Raw genomic sequence first — 19,306 nt, 5'->3', positions numbered from 1 at the left:
GCTTACTTTGCCCTATATATCATATATAGGTGAGGTATTGAATCTCAAAAACTTCAGAGAAAATGTGAAAAATGTGAAAAATAGCTGTTTTTTAGGCAACATTTATGGCCCCTGCGACCTTGACCTTGAAGCAAGGTCAAGATGCTATGTATGTTTTTTGGGGCCTTGTCATCATACACCATCTTGCCAAATTTGGTACTGATAGACTGAATAGTGTCCAAGAAATATCCAACGTTAAAGTTTTCCGGACGGACGTCCGGACGGACGTCCGGATGGACGACTCGGGTGAGTACATAGACTCACTTTTGCTTCGCATGTGAGTCAAAAATGTGTACAATCAGAATTTTAAGGTGTACAATTCATTCTCGAGGTACACACTGTGCTTTATTCCCCCCTCAAACCCCATTATTTAAAGACTGTAAATACATGTAAGAAAGAATTTGTGCTGAAAGTAAATTAAAACATTTTTGTTGAGAAAAAAACCCCATACACTATTAGATATTTGAAAATGTGACACAAAACGAATGATAGAAAAACATAATTTTTATTTTTGACCTATGAGGAAAATTTGCATCAGCTGCTGTCAGCAGTATTGAGTCAGCCCTTCATTTCTGTCACTGGTCAGTATTTTCTGGTCTCATACAGTCCTCTTTACACATTGCTTTCTAGGCTCACACAGTCCTCTTCAGACTTATATACTGTTTATTTTTTAATTTTTTTTTATTTTTTTTTTTTTAAATATTTTTTTTTCTTTCTTTTTTTTGCGTATGATTTTAATGTCTGGCGTATAATCGTACAGCGGTCTTCAATTTCGTAAGATTGTACGCAAATTTCGTACAGTAACCAGGTCTGTACTGGCCATTGTCGTATTACAGACACAAGTGACAAGCATTTTCCAGGTATCAGATGTTCTTGCAGTAAATTTTTACTTAATTTGTGTTAGATGTACTTGACATCAAACTGCATTACAGTCGTATTACATAGTTTACATAATTTATCACCGGTTTCCTATCCGCTTGACTTAGATTTTTCACTATTTTCCATTCTTGTATCAATGTGGATTTTTTGTTTCTGTTAAAAAAACTGATTTTTAACAGACAGTTTAAAAGTGAGAGACTTTTAGTGCTTTTGTCATGAGTGTCTGAGCTTTGAAGCAGCAGGAAATTGCGGCATTTTCTTCAAATAAACATGTCTGCAGTTGACACGCGCGCTCACATGAGAGAGAGAGAGAGAGAGAGAGAGAGAGAGAGAGAGAGAGAGAGAGAGAGAGAGAGAGAGACAGACAGACAGACAGACAGACAGAGCGAGCGAGACAGAGAGAGAAAGAGGGAGGAAGAGAGAGAGAGATATAAAGAGAGAGAGAGAGAGGGAGGAAGAGAGAGAGAGCGAGCCGAGCGAGAGACAGAGCGAGCGAGAGACAGAGAGAGAGAAAGAGGGAGGAAGAGAGAGAGAGAGATAAAAAGAGAGAGAGAGACAGAGAGAGGGAGAGAGAGAGAGAAAGAAAGACAGAGAGAGAGAGAGAGAGAGAGAGAGAGAGATGGAGGGGGGTGGAGAGAGAGTGAGTCAACCCGAAAAGAAAAGCGGATAGCGATATTGACTTAAACAAAACCAGGAAGCTGAGTCGATTGCCAGTGGATTGAGTATATCCAGCAAGTGTAGCAGTATGCAAGATGATAATCTCAACTGAAATAAAAACGTCAAAGCAGAAGAAAATTCCACTATTTCGTCAAATTCACTGAGTGCGAGTACATATTAAATGCCTTTTTGGTCATCCACTTCCGTCGTTAGAATCAGTATTTGTGCAAAAATATGGTTTAAAAAAAGTTCTCGATGGGATTTCCGTAATATTGTCGGTATTACCACCAAATATACTGCCGCACCTGTTGATTCGTATTTATGACCAAATTCAAAATATCCGCGTCCTCCAGTAGGGGTGCCACCCGTAAGAACTTAGAAGCAAATATCAGCATCCCTGGCAAAATGTAAACATAAAATGTCAGTTTAAAGTCCGGATACACCGGCCTTTCTCATAGTATAAATTGTGTTTGAAAGTTAACTAACTCTGAATCTCTGCAGTGCAATAAGCCAAACTAAACTTCGCCAAAAAGGTATTGCGACAAATGTCGCTATTAAATTAAAGCATTAATTCCCTTGTCATTTCATTCAAACTTCATATGAAAGTTAAGGCCGTTCACTTGACTATCTGGATCACCTTTCGGACTAAAGATTTCTTTTACATGGATCACGTGACCGCAGCTCAAATAAGGGAACCCTCAAAATCGACCAGACAAAAATGGAAAGGACCAATTAAAATCGACGAACACTCACAATAGGCAAAATTTTGCAACTTATAACGTACGAGAGGAAAGTCCAGTCAATTATCTACCCAGAACATGTTGTTTTGTTTAGCTAGCTTGTGGATTTCGTGTGCTATGCTATTCTGACTGATGCAGGTGTCGATCGCACGAGCGGTCACAAACGGACGTTTTTGCGTCCATTTTGAGGGGTATTCATGACAAAAAGCGCTGTATTTCAGCAATGATTTGGTGGAATGCTTTCAAACTTTCAGAATATATTGCTAACAGACTAGACGTACTTTGAGTAAAATTGGATTGTTACAGGTATGTGTACTGCTGTTATGCCATGATCCGGAAAAAAATGTTTTAAAACTTGTCATTGAATTGTTCAGTTCTGTCCAACAAATTCATGACTTCGCGTGTCTTTAGACAAACGATTGATACAGATACTGCCAAAGTTTCATTTGCGTATAAGCAATGACGTAAATTTGCTAGGCCTGTAAAAACGCTTGCTATTTTTAGGATGATTACTGTGCCACACCGATGCCCAGCCAAGCGTGACCGCAGCGATATCGGATAACTGCTGTTAGTTCGAAACAGCGTGAACGTTCCAATTGTTTTTCATGTGTTTGCACGACTAGCACATTTACGCAAGTGAATACACCGCGCAAATGAAACTTTTGCAGCACCAGTATCAATCATTTGTCTGTGGACATGCAAAGTCATGATTTTTTTGGACACAAGTGACCAATACTATGACGGGCTTTAAAACGGTTTCCAGGACATTGCGTAACATATGCAAACTTTCAAAGCGATTCACCCATTATTTGCTGAAATACAGCGCTTTTTGTCATGGTACCCTTCAAAATTAAAATGACAATTCCCACAACTGTAGATATGCTTCAATGTGAAGAAAGGTATATTATACCTACCTCCCGCATACGTTGCATTTTGCCCGTAAGCCTGTTGTGTGTTGTAAGCACTCCCCTCTGGCAGTCGGATGCCATCCTTCAGTTTGGTTCTGCAAGGACAATTAACGTGAGGAGACTCAGAAATCCATATTCTGTTTTATCATGGAAGCAATAGTCAGCTTCGCTGTACAGTGTAAAATATAATATATCAAAACAGCAGTCGCTGAAAATACATTCAGCGACAGAAACATATTTGAGGTGTTATGAATGTGTATTGAACATGAGATGAGAACAAGGTGTGTACATAAGATGTGTGTACGTTGTGCATTTGAAGTGTGTTTATGCGAGTGGCTAGGAAGTGTCTGTTTTAATTATCTGCGCTCTGGTCTTTCTCCAAAAATATTTAGAACATAAATTAATTTATGATAAAATCATAAAATGTAATAGTCATTTGATCAATCAGTTATACAAGCAATGGGTCATTTTCACAAATAGATTGGTCCCTAATGCCATACATGCACAACAAAAATTTCAAACTAAACCAACCTCTGCCAGTAGCCTATGTCTGAGCATGAACATATAAAACCACGTTTGAACACAAAAGGGAACATTCTTGATGATGTTCACTGAGTAAAGAGAGTTATACTGTAGGTGTTAACCAAACATTCTTAAATGTACAAACAGACTTCAAACAAGTCAAACTTAAACATTGTTAGGACGCTTTATAAAACCATACCGCTTTCCTGTTTTGGGGTCAAAAGGTAAAATTTCATCCCAGTTAACATCTGATCCTCTGTAAGAAATCATGGTGAAGTTCTCTGATGGTTTGCGATGCCTCCAGGCAGGCTAAAACACATACACAGACAGAAAGCAAGATTGTATACGAAATATTGACGTGAAGTTTCTAACCTCTAGCTCTAACTATGAACACTTTCCATTTTTTGTCCCAAACCGTGAAACTCCATCGTGCTGTGACCTTAAAGGCATATGTACGCGCTCCCGTGTTTACAAAGTGTAGTTTGCCCATAATCGATGTCAAACGCACCATAAGACCATGTAATGACGATATGTCGCCATGCGCGGACCATATACATGCATTACAGCTTGTTTTAGAGTCTCAAAAACTTTGGATGTAAACAAAGACGCGGAGTTATTTCCCTTGCGTCAACGCTACCTCTGTTGGCAAATCTATAAATAGGACGATCCAGATCAAAATGAAAATTAACATATCTCAACATTGAAGGGGTCCTAGACCACAATATTTTGCAGGGAACTTAATTTAGCATGTCTCCAGCTGTTGGTAAAGCAATTAGCGTGTATAGTCATCGAGTACATATGGCTTTAACATTTGATAAGGGTGAACCAGGTTTCCATCAAGTATGGACGTCATAAAACCCTGGAAGCATTTTCAGAAAGCATGAACGTTAACTGTTAAGTGTGCCAGCCGTACACTGATAATCAATTAGACTTATACTTCACTTATATAAGGAAAAGAAAACCTCACCTCAACCACATATGTGTCATTGTGGAAATGTATACTTGATGACAGAACTCCTTCTTCAAAATGGGCAGTAACCTCGACAGAGCTGTTTTCTGCAAAACGTAAACAAATAAAGAAAACACACACACAAAAACAAGTAAAGCGATGTCAAAGCATTTAGTCCATTCGTATGCCACTAAGAAACTGACCCCCCCCCCCCCCCCCCCCCTGGTAGAAACTAGTTTCCCTCTTTTTTTCTTAGTTATCAAACCCTAAAAATATCCCACATATACAAACTTGCACCCCCCCCCCCCCCCCCTCCAACTGAGCAGACGGACACCGGTCAGTGCTATTAAGGCTAGGAAACTGACCCCTGGGCCCCCCCTCCCCTAATGGAAGCTAGTTTCCCTCTTTTCTTCTTAGTTATCAAACCTTGAGAATATCCCACATATACAAACTTGCACCCCCCCCCCCCCCCCCCACCAAACGGACACCGCTCAGTGCTAAGGTGAGTCTTCAAAAACGATAGCAAATTCAGAGTGCAACAAAAATAAAACTTCGAATATATGTACAATTACAACAAGAAGGGCAAAGCCCATACGACTCACATGCTTGACCTTGACCTTTACATGACCTTGACCTTCAAGGTCAAATAACTAAACCTAGCAATGACATCATACACTAAGAACTGCTTTACACATTTTTCCTACCAAAATATATGTGACCTTGACCCAAGGTCATCCAAGGTCATGCAACACAAAGCTGTTAATTCAAGACATAGGAAGTACAATGGTGCTTATTGGCTCTTTCTACCATGAGATATGGTCACTTTTAGTGGTTCACTACCTTATTTTGGTCACATTTCATAAGGGTCAAAGTGACCTTGACCTTGATCATATGTGACCAAATGTGTCTCATGATGAAAGCATAACATGTGCCCCACATAATTTTTAAATTTGAAACAGTTATCTTCCATAGTTCAGGGTCAAGGTCACTTCAAAATATGTATACAATCCAACTTTGAAGAGCTCATGTGACCTTGACCTTGAAGCAAGGTAAACCAAACTGGTATCAAAAGATGGGGCTTACTTTGCCCTATATATCATATATAGGTGAGGTATTGAATCTCAAAAACTTCAGAGAAAATGGGAACAAGAAGGGCAAAGCCCATACGACTCACATGCTTTACACATTTTTCCTACCAAAATACATGTGACCTTGACCCAAGGTCAAGGTCATCCAAGGTCATGCAACACAAAGCTGTTAATTCAAGACATAGGATGTACAATGGTGCTTATTGGCTCTTTCTACCATGAGATATGGTCACTTTTAGTGGTTCACTACCTTATTTTGGTCACATTTCATAAGGGTCAAAGTGACCTTGACCTTGATCATATGTGACCAAATGTGTCTCATGATGAAAGCATAACATGTGCCCCACATAATTTTTAAGTTTGAAACAGTTATCTTCCATAGTTCAGGGTCAAGGTCACTTCAAAATATGTATACAATCCAACTTTGAAGAGCTCCTGTGACCTTGACCTTGAAGCAAGGTAAACCAAACTGGTATCAAAAGATGGGGCTTACTTTGCCCTATATATCATATATAGGTGAGGTATTGAATCTCAAAAACTTCAGAGAAAATGGGAAAAATGTGAAAAATAGCTGTTTTTTAGGCAACATTTATGGTCCCTGCGACCTTGACCTTGAAGCAAGGTCAAGATGCTATGTATGTTTTTTGGGGCCTTGTCATCATACACCATCTTGCCAAATTTGGTACTGATAGACTGAATTGTGTCCAAGAAATATCCAACGTTAAAGTTTTCCGGACGGACGGACGGACGTCCGGACGGACGTCCGGACGGACGGACGGACGACTCGGGTGAGTACATAGACTCACTTTTGCTTCGCATGTGAGTCAATACAAGAAGGGCAAAGCCCATACGACTCACATGCTTGACCTAAACCTAGCAATGACATCATACACTAAGAACTGCTTTACACATTTTTCCTACCAAAATACATGTGACCTTGACCCAAGGTCAAGGTCATCCAAGGTCATGCAACACAAAGCTGTTAATTCAAGACATAGGAAGTACAATGGTGCTTATTGGCTCTTTCTACCATGAGATATGGTCACTTTTAGTGGTTCACTACCTTATTTTGGTCACATTTCATAAGGGTCAAAGTGACCTTGACCTTGATCATATGTGACCAAATGTGTCTCATGATGAAAGCATAACATGTGCCCCACATAATTTTTAAGTTTGAAACTGTTATCTTCCATAGTTCAGGGTCAAGGTCACTTCAAAATATGTATACAATCCAACTTTGAAGAGCTCCTGTGACCTTGACCTTGAAGCAAGGTAAACCAAACTGGTATCAAAAGATGGGGCTTACTTTGCCCTATATATCATATATAGGTGAGGTATTCAATCTCAAAAACTTTAGAGAAAATGTGAAAAATGTGAAAAATAGCTGTTTTTTAGACAACATTTATGGCCCCTGCGACCTTGACCTTGAAGCAAGGTCAAGATGCTATGTATGTTTTTTGGGGCCTTGTCATCATACACCATCTTGCCAAATTTGGTACTGATAGACTGAATAGTGTCCAAGAAATATCCAACGTTAAAGTTTTCCGGACGGACGGACGGACGACTCGGGTGAGTACATAGACTCACTTTTGCTTCGCATGTGAGTCAAAAATAGGAAAAATAGCTGTTTTTTAGACAACATTTATGGCCCCTGCGACCTTGACCTTGAAGCAAGGTCAAGATGCCATGTATGTTTTTTGGGGCCTTGTCATCATACACCATCTTGCCAAATTTGGTACTGATAGACTGAATAGTGTCCAAGAAATATCCAACGTTAAAGTTTTCCGGACGGACGTCCGGGCGGGGGGGACGGACGGACGGACGACTCGGGTGAGTACATAGACTCACTTTTGCTTCGCATGTGAGTCAAAAACCGATAACTGTCTGTATTGTGACTTGTCACTTTCTACATTCATACAGTGAATATATTTCTTCAGAGGGAAAACGTAAACTAGTACATGCTAATTACTGCTGAAAAAAATCGGTTCACTCTCTCACACTGTGGAACAAACCTGCAAGGTGGCCAGAGTAGAAGTCGTTACGGTTGATATAAAAGGGCTCGTTTTTTCCATGCTTGTCAACCGTTACTGCTCTGAACTTCGAACTTAGAACGGAAGATCCCGGGTAAAGCACTAAGTTGAACTCTCTGTTACAAATAAGAAAGAGAAACAAAAATAATACGACTAAATTTTGTTGTATGGCTTCTATAGCCTCTGAAGATGAACTGGATATCTAAAACCGCTGCCAAACATACAATTAGACCGACAGACAGACGGACGAACACATACTCACATCAGGACATGCCAAAAACATTCTAACACTTACCCTGACCCACCCTTTATGACATTTTGTGTTTTAAGCTTTAGCCTAGTACCGTGTGACCCTCCAAACTGTGCCACCTACACAGGGCCGGACTAGGGGGGGGGGGGGGGGTTACAGGGGTTGCGCACCCCCCCCCCCCCTGGCTTAAGCATGTACCTCCCAAACGCTTTTTTTCTGTGGGGGAGGGAGGGGGGGTTGCATCTGGATCATCATGAAATCCGAGGAGAAATCGCACCTCTCACCCCCTCAAGACATTTTTCTTCAACGATTTTTGTGATGGAAAGTATGAGTCCTTACAATCTCAATTCTTCTTCATTGCCTATACAGCTTGCTGTCGAATTTACCTTTTTCGTTCAAGGAGAGGCTTCCTTTCCCTCCAGAAACATCAAAAAACGTTCAGCTTGCAACCCCCACCAAGGGGGCTTCGCCCCCTGGACCCTCACCAAGGGGCTTCGCCCCCTGGACCCCCACCAAGGCGCTTCGCCCCCTGGACCCCCATATGTAACCCCCCCCCCCCTAGTACTTACCTAGTCCGGCCCTGCTACACACAATACTAATAACGTCTACATATTATGTAAACCAAATATTATTGCTTAATATTTGGTTTATATATTAACTTCAGCCTATGCATGGACTTTCCACAAAGTCGTAATTTTGTAGATTACATTAGTCTGATTTTTGTGCGATTTCAAAAAAAGTTTCCAAATTCGGGGGTCGACTCATCAACAGAACGAGGTTTATTATTGAGCGGTAGCCATACTTACCTAATTTAAATCCTTCATACTTTTACCCTTTTGATTATTTGAATGTCTGAGTATACACAACACAACACCACCGTCACCCCCCAGATAATCGGTGATCTGAAGAAAAAAGTTACAGCTTGGTTCAAGGCAATCGCGAGGACATGAAAGCGTTGGTGTCATTGACAATTTCGGAGTTGTAATTTGGAACACATTTTGGAGAGACGGAAAAAATCGGACCATATAACCTACAGACTGGAAACTTTGTGTGTGTGTTGTCGATACTGACCATGTGATAATATACGCACGCACGCACGCACGCACGTACGCACGCACGCACACCTGAATAATGTGCTCGCGTAAATATACGTGGAAAGATTTGTCTACACATTTTCATAAAAATCCGTTCCACAGTTTTTGAAATATGCTTTTCACTCACATTCAAAATGTTAACAAGAAAAGAAAACAAGTCGCGTAAGGCGAAAATACAATATTTAGTCAAGTAGCTGCCATTTTTCAGCAAGACCGTATACTCGTAGCATCGTCAGTCCACCGCTCATGGCAAAGGCAGTGAAATTGACAAGAAGAGCGGGGTAGTAGTTGCGCTAAGAAGGATAGCACGCTTTTCTGACCTCTCTTTGTTTTAACTTTCTGAGCGTGTTTTTAATCCAAACATATCATATCTATATGTTTTTGGAATCAGGAACCGACAAGGAATAAGATGAAAGTGTTTTGAAATTGATTTGGACAATTTAATTTTGATAATAATTTTTATATATTTAATTTTCAGAGCTTGTTTTTAATCCGAATATAACATATTTATATGTTTTTGGAATCAGCAAATGATGGAGAATAAGATAAACGTAAATTTGGATCGTTTTGAAAATTTTAATTTTTTTTTACAATTTTCAGATTTTTAATGACCAAAGTCATTAATTAATTTTTAAGCCACCAAGCTGAAATGCAATACCGAAGTCCGGGCTTCGTCGAAGATTACTTCACCAAAATTTGAACCAATTTGGTTGAAAAATGAGGGCGTGACAGTGCCGCCTCAACTTTCACGAAAAGCCGGATATGACGTCATCAAAGACATTTATCAAAAAAATGAAAAAAACGTTCGGGGATTTCATACCCAGGAACTCTCATGTCAAATTTCATAAAGATCGGTCCAGTAGTTTAGTCTGAATCGCTCTACACACACACACACACAGACAGACAGACAGACGCACATACACCACGACCCTCGTTTCGATTCCCCCTCGATGTTAAAATATTTAGTCAAAACTTGACTAAATATAATGATCATACTCATAGCATAGCCCTGACTTCTAAAACATGTAAGAAATTGATAATTTTTCATTCTTCGATCCCAAGGCGACCTCGCTGTGACCTTAAAACTTGATAAAGGTCAATCAATTTAGGATCATATCGTGAGGCAATCAAACCCTTAAACTGCGAAGTTTCAAAGCACTAGCTTCGTAAACAAGTGAGAAAACCTCAACCTTAAGGTTTTTGTTCCTGAACGGACGCCGCTCGGCTGGCTGTCCGCCCGTCCATAGACGAATATTGCTCATTACTGTGACTCACTGATTACTCAGATGAGCCAAAAACGAATATGACACACATACCTGCCAAGCGTTCTGAAGCGAATGTGCTTGGTACGAGAGAGCTTTCCATCAGCACTCCTTTTAGTTATTGACGTAACATGCAGGTCATCTGACTCCAAAGTTTCAAAGTATCGCACATTTGTGTCAAGATCAGCTGAAAGGTAGAGCTTTGGAAATTCAACAGACAAATTTGTTCATGCTGGAAAAGAAGCTTTATGCATGTAGCTATAGTATTGAACACTGGAGTTCCCTTATTTGAGCCATGTGACGTAATAATATTATTATTATAACATTGTACATTAGAAACAAATCTTGACAGTCCTTCACCTCGACGCGCATTCCTGGAACATTGGCTGTTTCGATCTGTGTCAAATATAAGTCATGATTTGGTCAAACACGCAAATAACGTATAATCTCTCCCTCTCTGTGTCTCTGTCTCTGTCTCTCTTTTAAAACATGCCAAACCATTTCGTCTTTTAAAAAAAACGTTCAAAAATATCTTTGTCAACAATAATTCTCTCCCTACACTTGACAAGAAGAGCAAACGCTCGATCGAGTCACTTTCGCAGTTCTGAATATTATATGAGGCATCAGATGGACAGGAAGAAATTGCTATTCACAACACAATGAGTCACGTTCACATAAAATTTGAGCCCGGTCACTTTTATAGTTTCCGAGAAAAGCCCAACGTTAAGTTGTGTGTTGCCGAACAGAAAAGGCTAGTTATCTCCCTTGTTTTTCTGATAACGTTCGTAAAAGGCTACAGATGTAAATACTTTGATGTAAAGAATAATCCTACAAAGTTTCAATCACATCCGATGAACTTTGTCAAAGATATAAAATGTCTAATTTTTCCTTTGACGCTGACCTGTGACCTTGAAAAAGGTTTGTTTGTTTGTTTGTTTATTTGTTGCTTAACGTCCAGCCGACTACGCAGAGCCATATCAGGACGAGGAAGGGGGGGATGAAGGGGGCCACTTGTCAAGCGATTCCTGTTTACAAATGCACTAACCCATTACTTGTGTCCCAGCAGGCTTTAGTAAAACTAAATTAATACCTACTGGAAGATTACCAGTTTCCAGTATGTTAAAATAGGCTTAACCTATCTACTGCTGGACTTACATCAGAACACTAACAGATTAAACTATACATGAATCGCGAGACAAGCGGCAAGAGAAGAGATTTTTGGAAAAAATACAGGTGAGTGAGCAAGAAGGCAGAAAAAAGAAAAGAATTCATGAAGAAAAAGAGAGCATGACAGGAAAGAGGAACCAAAAATCTACCTAACAGCAAACTAGAAAGCTCCTGCGGTTCCAAAAACAGGAGGGGCTTTTAATTTCATAACCGCAGTGCCCCACTGCGGGACTTGAAAAAGGTCAAAGGTCAACGAAACCATCGTTAAAGTGTAGAGGTCATTGGAGGTCACGACTAAACAAAATATGAGCCCGATCGCTTTGATAGTTTCCGAGAAAAGTCCAACGTTAAGGTGGTGTCTACGGCCGGCCGGCCGGCCGGCCGGCCGGACAGACTAACACTGACCGATTACATAGAGTCACTTTTTCTCAAGTGACTCAAAAATCATAACTCGGTTACTGCATCACATCTTAATCATCATTTTATTAATCCATGAACCACGTTATTATAGCTATAGACTATAGTGTTTTTGTTAGTTTTAACCTGATTACAAATTCTTAGTTAATTAGTTATTCGTTTGGCTGTTTAAAACATGTTATATAAATATATAAATGTAATGTACACTCTTCAAAAAAAGTTAAGGATCGGTTAAAAAACGAATCTAATTATGAAAAATTGCCAAAAAATTAAACATCGACATAATAATTAAAAGATTAATGTGTTTGAATTAACAAATGAACAATGAGTCGTGACCTAGAATTTTGTTTGGCAGGCAGAGTTATTTACCTTTGTGGGACTTCTCAAAAGCTTCTGCATTTTGGAAGAAAAAGGGTGTTTTTAAATTATAGCCCCATGAAATTTGCGGAACGCATGCCAGGGCAAAAGGTTGTGATGCACGTGCTACAACAGGGTCCTGGCTATGAACTTTGCTCACCAGCTTGTGCTTAAAGGTTGACACGCTGACACAATTATGCACAGTTACAACATGCCCCCACGAAGAAAACTGAGCGATTTGGATAGAGGAAGGCCAATAGGATGGCTACAAGACGGTGTTGCTGCCAGGCAAGTGGTCCAGAGGCTTGCAGTGGCTCCCTCTGTCATCATCAGACTAAAACAAAGATTCCACGCAACTGGAAGAGTGCAGGAGCGACAACGTTCTGGTCGGCCCAGAGTCACCACACAAAGAGAGGATCGCTTCATTCAGAGGCAGGCCATGCAACAAAGAATGGCTACGGCAAACAACATTAGGCAACGCCTACAAGCTACCACCAACACTGTAGTTAGTGGTCAGACGATCCGAACTTTGGCTTGCGTGCAAGGCGTCCAGTCCGAGGACTAAACAACCCTGACTGCTAATCACCGAGCAGCTCGCCGAGCCTGGTGCACTCACATGTGAGGTGGCAACGTCAGCAGTGGGCTCAGGTGTTGTTTACAGATGAGTTGCTTGGAACCTGCTGATGGTCGCATCCGAGTGTGGAGGCGTCGCGGAGAGCGCTTCGCAGAAGGCGCTGTTCTGGAACGACAGCGTTTTGGCGGAGGCTCTGTGATGGTCTGGGGAGGGATCAGCACACGTCTAAGGACACCTCTGTACCATGTAGTGGGCAACTTGACCGGTGTCCGCTACCAGAATGAGATCCTGCAACCCCTGGTCGTTCCAGTCCTCCAAGTGATCGGCCCTCGTGCGATTCTTCAGGATGACAACGCACCTCCCCACCGCTCTGCAGCTGTAAACACCTTCATCCAGCAAGCCAGGGTCAACAGGATGCTGTGGCCAGCCAACAACCCGGACCTGAACCCCACAGAGCACATGTGGGACGAGCTTTGTCGTCGGATACAGCAACATCATCCTCCTCCTGCCAATCTGGATCAACTGCTGCAATGGCTCCAGCAAGAGTGGAATGGAGTTCCCAGAGCATTCATATGCAACCTGATCCACTCCATGCGCCAACGATGTGTTGAATGCCTGGCACACAACGGAGGGCACACGCGTTTTTGACACTGATTCACATTGTTGTGAATTCCATTTTCGAGGGTTGTCACGTTTGACACACTCTAGCTAAATTGTTGCTGCCGCGTTCGATCTTTGCTTTGTTTGTCATTACTCCTTGGTTGTTCAATTATATAATTTTTAAACAAGAAGAGCAAACGCTCGATCGAGTCACTTTCGCAGTTCTGAATATTATATGAGGCATCAGATGGACAGGAAGAAATTGCTATTCACAACACAATGAGTCACGTTCACATAAAATTTGAGCCCGGTCACTTTTATAGTTTCCGAGAAAAGCCCAACGTTAAGTTGTGTGTTGCCGAACAGAAAAGGCTAGTTATCTCCCTTGTTTTTCTGATAACGTTCGTAAAAGGCTACAGATGTAAATACTTTGATGTAAAGAATAATCCTACAAAGTTTCAATCACATCCGATGAACTTTGTCAAAGATATAAAATGTCTAATTTTTCCTTTGACGCTGACCTGTGACCTTGAAAAAGGTCAAAGGTCAACGAAACCATCGTTAAAGTGTAGAGGTCATTGGAGGTCACGACTAAACAAAATATGAGCCCGATCGCTTTGATAGTTTCCGAGAAAAGTCCAACGTTAAGGTGGTGTCTACGGACGGCCGGCCGGACGGCCGGCCGGACAGACTAACACTGACCGATTACATAGAGTCACTTTTTCTCAAGTGACTCAAAAATGAAAGAATTCGGTCTTGTCTGTTTTGTGTGGCGTGCTTGTAAAAAAGTGATCCTTAACTTTTTTTGAAGAGTGTATAATGTCATGTATGTCTAAAAGGGACAGGTTGGAAGATTAGGCATCGCTTAAAACCTTCATCCCTTTGTATTAAAGTTTTGATTCTGAATCTGAATCTGAATCTCTCTCTCTCTCTCTCTCTCTCTCTCTCTCTCTCTTTCTCTCTCTCTCTCTCTCTCTCTCTCTCTCTCTTTCTCTCTCTCGTCTAGGCGATGACTGGATGTAAACAAGAAGGGCAAAGCCCATACGACTCACATGCTTGACCTTGACATGACCTTGACCTTCAGGGTCAAGGTCAAATAACTAAACCTAGCAATGACATCATACACTAAGAACTGCTTTACACATTTTTCCTACCAAAATACATGTGACCTTGGTCATGCAACACAAAGCTGTTAATTCAAGACATAGGAAGTACAATGGTGCTTATTGGCTCTACCATGAGATATGGTCACTTTTAGTGGTTCACTACCTTATTTTGGTCACATTTCATAAGGGTCAAAGTGACCTTGACCTTGATCATATGTGACCAAATGTGTCTCATGATGAAAGCATAACATGTGTCCCACATAATTTTTAAGTTTGAAACAGTTATCTTCCATAGTTCAGGGTCAAGGTCACTTCAAAATATGTATACAATCCAACTTTGAAGAGCTCCTGTGACCTTGACCTTGAAGCAAGGTAAACCAAACTGGTATCAAAAGATGGGGCTTACTTTGCCCTATATATCATATATAGGTGAGGTATTCAATCTCAAAAACTTCAGAGAAAATGGGAAAAATGTGAAAAATAGCTGTTTTTAGACAACATTTATGGCCCCTGCGACCTTGACCTTGAAGCAAGGTCAAGATGCTATGTATGTTTTTTGGGGCCTTGTCATCATACACCATCTTGCCAAATTTGGTACTGATAGACTGAATAGTGTCCAAGAAATATCCAACGTTAAAGTTTTCCGGACGGACGGACGGACGTCCGGACGGACGGACGGGGGGGACGGACGGACGGACGACTCGGGTGAGTACATAGACTCACTTTTGCTTCGCATGTGAGTCAAAAAGCATAATCATATTGTCCTCATCTTTTACCCTCTGAAATAAAGATTTTGTCTTGTCTTGTGTTGATCTGTGTTGTCTTGTCTCTCACTCTCTCTCTCTCTCTCTCTCTCTCAAGTCATGTAAGCTTATGCGTGATTGTCGAACAAAAATACCGACCAATCATGGCCGGTTTAGCCAGTATCTGAGTATCATGGTATGATCATGGTATGGGGTGCTCCCCGGTTTGCAGAAAAAGCTTAGAAAAGGCTGAGTCAACACCATAAAACTGCTGAAGATGAACATTAAACAGTTACTGAGAATACACAAAACAAACCAACATGAATGAGCAAGCACATAACAGAAAGATAACTCCCCAGTCACTGGTTTTCTGTAAGAATGGAAGCAGACGATAAATCAAAGTTACATGAAACTTGAACAAAATTTACTTATTTACTCACCTGAACCACTGACAGCAAACAAGAAGCACAGAAATGCACGACCCAGTCTCATGATGCTAAGGGAGTAGAGCTCGTTGAAAACATTTGCCTAAATCAGTAGTAAAAACAATGTAACTAAGCATAATTTCGTCACAGAAGTCCGGCAAGATCATTCAAAATCACCGCGGGACAGTTGTGCGGCGAAGTAATGTAACCCAGTTCAAGAAATCAACCCAAATAAAATCGCAATACACTTTAAAAGTAGGCACATTTATCACCTGACAGAATATTACTTGTATGACATGTGTAGAAGTATAGAATAGTAAGGTTTGCAAGATGATAAAGACAGTAAATTGAAGGACCTTTTTTTGGTTGTGCAATTGTTTTTTGCGTGATGCGCCGCGCATGCGCGTTGCAAAAGTTCTACATGCAACGCAAGGATTCAATCATTGCCCTTGGATATGGCAAAATAATTTTATCGCAATCAACATTGTTCAACTTACAAAAAGGCAGTGTCCTTTTAAGCAATTTCAGATACTGACGAGAAAAAAAGAGGGGTGCAGATGCCATGTCGTGACACCTCTCCTTCAAATCTAAGAAACAAAGGGACGTAAGGGCACTAAATATAGACGAAAAAAAGTACGTGAGAGTTATTATGCGGAACTGTCCCGACGTCTGAGAGATTAAAAAAGCATTGAAATGATTTGATCACTTTTGTTGTTGTTGATGTCTTAATTTTCATTAGCCTACTTTATTAGGCCTATTCAAATGCTGGAAAATTCGGGTCGCTATCTCCTAGCAGTCAGCTAGCAGCAAGGAGAGTTCTGCTACCCAGATGCGTGTGTGTTTAGGTGTGATGGGCCACCTGTAATTTTGACCGAGGACTTTTAGTGCCACAGCGGTGACACGGGGGTCCGAGTGGTACATTAAAACCGTCTCTTATTCTGCACGTAAAGTTGAATCGTGTCAGTCCGTCCTTTTGTCCTCATTTTTCAAATAAAAAGAAAGATTAATAATAATAATTATTTGTAGATCAGTTATTCCAGTTATTAAAAGTGCGATAGTGAGTCAGTGTCCATGCCAATGGTTCTCTGTGCTTCGCGTCTTGACCATCGTCTTCGCCCGTGACAACAAATTAACATTGACAGATTTCAAATTTGATTTCCTAAAACCCAACGGGTTTCGCATTGTGCTAGACGTAAGTTTGATATTAATGAATTCAGGGTAACATTACATACTTTTGATTTTCAGTGAAACAATTCAGTAGTGGGTTTTTTCTGGAAGTTCAGTGAATCATCGTATTAATAAGTCTATAACTTTGTTGATTAAACATTGATGTAAGGGGGTGCCACCCATGCCCAGCCAAGGTTTTTTTCTGCCATGTAAGAATCCTTCTCATAGATTTTTTTTTTTTTTTTGTTTTTTTTTGCTTAACGCCTAGCCGACCACGAAGGGCCATATCAGGGCGGTGCTGCTTTGACATTTAACGTGCGCCACACACAAGACAGAAGTCGCAGCACAGGCTTCATGTCTCACCCGGTCACATTATTCTGACACCGGACCAACCAGTCCTAGCACTAACCCCATAATGCCAGACGCCAGGCGGAGCAGCCACTAGATTGCCAATTTTTAAGTCTTAGGTATGACCCGGCCGGGGTTCGAACCCACGACCTCCCGATTTCTCATAGATAAGGCCAAACAAACATATATGTTGGTTTAGGGTAACGTGACCAAAAAAGATAGGGTCGACGGTCGGCTTTTTCAAAAAAGAAGTTATTTTTCAATTTAGTCGATTTTAAAGGAGGTTACTTCCCTTAGTCTCGGTATGGTTTGCAAAATGTGCCAAAAGTTTAGTTTCTTTGAGAAATGAAGAAGAGTTTAAGGGTCGGCGGAAAAAAATAGGGTCGGTCGGGTTACCCTAAACCAGCATATATTTTTGTTTGGCCTAATGTATGTGTCTGTGTTTAGTAAACCATTCTTTGCATTTGGTTCCAATGGTTTCGTGAGTGAATTACTCTGTCCATTTTGTGCCATGTACCCCTCGTGTATCAGTGGTTTTAAAATTATGTTGATGAAAATCCAAACACTACCCCCAGATACGTTCTTGTTAGGTACTACCGTGTTTGTGAATGAATGTCGTTTTTGGAGCTTCACACAATTATCACCAACACATTTAAATTCAGGGGTGGGACTCTCTTGTGATGAAAAAAGAGGAAATCCCTTTTTTCTAGGGGGGTTCGGTTTTGGTACATTAAAATCTGTACAATCTGGTGCATTCTGAGAGACTACAATTCAACTTGTTTGGATAAGGTAAAAAAAAAGACATTCTCCATACAAAAAAAATTTCACACAACAATGGTAACATTGTAATGGTGCATACTTACGTAATGAACCATGTATTCATAATCCAATACTGGCAATAGTATGATTCAATGCATTGAAGCACAAATGACTATTAGTTATCAGGAGTTTTCAGTCAGCACAATTTAACTCTCAAGCCTCCAGTGTTCTGTTCCATCTTCACTTCTCTCCATATCATTCAGTCAACAAGTTATAGATACTGTGATGAAATGGGACGCAGAAAAATAGATTACTCCAGCGGAATTCGTAAGTTGTGAAAAGTCCCACCCCTGAAATTCAAAATGAACGTCAACGTGCCAGCACACACACACACACACACACACATACACACACACACACACACACACATTTGTATGAACACAGTTTTAATTGTGATCCAACTCAGTTGATGAGACATGATAGCAACACTGTTAATACAACAGTGGAGTCGTTGGCATTTACAAAATATTATAATAGTAATACACACAGAAAACAAAGGGTACGAAGCAGTAAAAATAATTGCCAATATGCATACAAACCAAGAAAAAATGTCTACAAGTTACCAAGGCATTTTTAGCTGATTCAGCAAATTAATTTTATCGACGGTAATTCCAACATAACACAGGCACGTCTCTAGTAACAAGTATACTGATATGTAATCCAGCAAAATTTCTTCATTTAAGGCAAATACAAAAGTCATCACCAAACAAACAACAACAGCATGAAACTGTCTTTTTACGCTTGTGTTCAAGCAGTCACAAAATGTAAAACCATGTATTAAATAAAAAAGAAGTAAAAAAAACGATTATAAAGTCCAATCCTCAAACGTTAGCTCCTGAGACTTCCAATAAATTGATTAAATACACGTTATACATACGCACATACCCATGTTTAAAAAAACCCAATTGCAACAGTAAAGGAATACGTATTTCAGAATAACTCCAAAGTTTATCCGCCACCAACGTCAGAGTCAGATTCACAGTTACAGTATAGCACAATTTTCAATTCAACTCTTATCTTCACTCACTTTCAAGCTTTTGTGCTACGTGCCGCTATCGCTACGTTGATTAGTGCTACAAATAATTTGTCGATGAGTCGCTATCATTCGTTCATTATCACTACGTGTCGACAGCACTACATCTTTTAGCGCTACGTGTCATTATCG

At 40.5% G+C, this 19,306-nt stretch overlaps 1 protein-coding gene and 1 long non-coding RNA gene across 2 annotated transcripts in view; both read right to left on the bottom strand.

Moving 5' to 3' along the window:
* Positions 1-15,981, bottom strand: part of LOC138952199 (ADAM 17-like protease) — a 33,403-nt gene extending 17,422 nt beyond the window's left edge. Inside the window, exons 1-6 of the mRNA XM_070323806.1 lie at positions 15,823-15,981; positions 10,473-10,605; positions 7,795-7,928; positions 4,713-4,801; positions 3,945-4,054; positions 3,230-3,318 (exon numbers count right to left, since the gene is read on the bottom strand). Coding sequence (XP_070179907.1) covers positions 3,230-3,318; positions 3,945-4,054; positions 4,713-4,801; positions 7,795-7,928; positions 10,473-10,605; positions 15,823-15,874 — 607 coding nt within the window. The 5' untranslated portion in view covers positions 15,875-15,981. The remainder of the gene's footprint in view (positions 1-3,229; positions 3,319-3,944; positions 4,055-4,712; positions 4,802-7,794; positions 7,929-10,472; positions 10,606-15,822) is intronic.
* LOC138958395 (uncharacterized) lies at positions 11,339-15,382 on the bottom strand. Its single transcript, XR_011453390.1, has 2 exons — positions 15,001-15,382; positions 11,339-11,816 (listed from the first exon to the last, which is right to left on the bottom strand). It is a non-coding gene; the product is annotated as an uncharacterized lncRNA (long non-coding RNA).
* Positions 15,982-19,306: the final 3,325 nt, after the last annotated feature.

Source organism: Littorina saxatilis, linkage group LG2 (genome assembly GCF_037325665.1).
Source record: "Littorina saxatilis isolate snail1 linkage group LG2, US_GU_Lsax_2.0, whole genome shotgun sequence".
Classification (NCBI taxonomy): domain Eukaryota; kingdom Metazoa; phylum Mollusca; class Gastropoda; order Littorinimorpha; family Littorinidae; genus Littorina; species Littorina saxatilis.
This window is presented reverse-complemented; position numbering and strand designations above follow the sequence as displayed.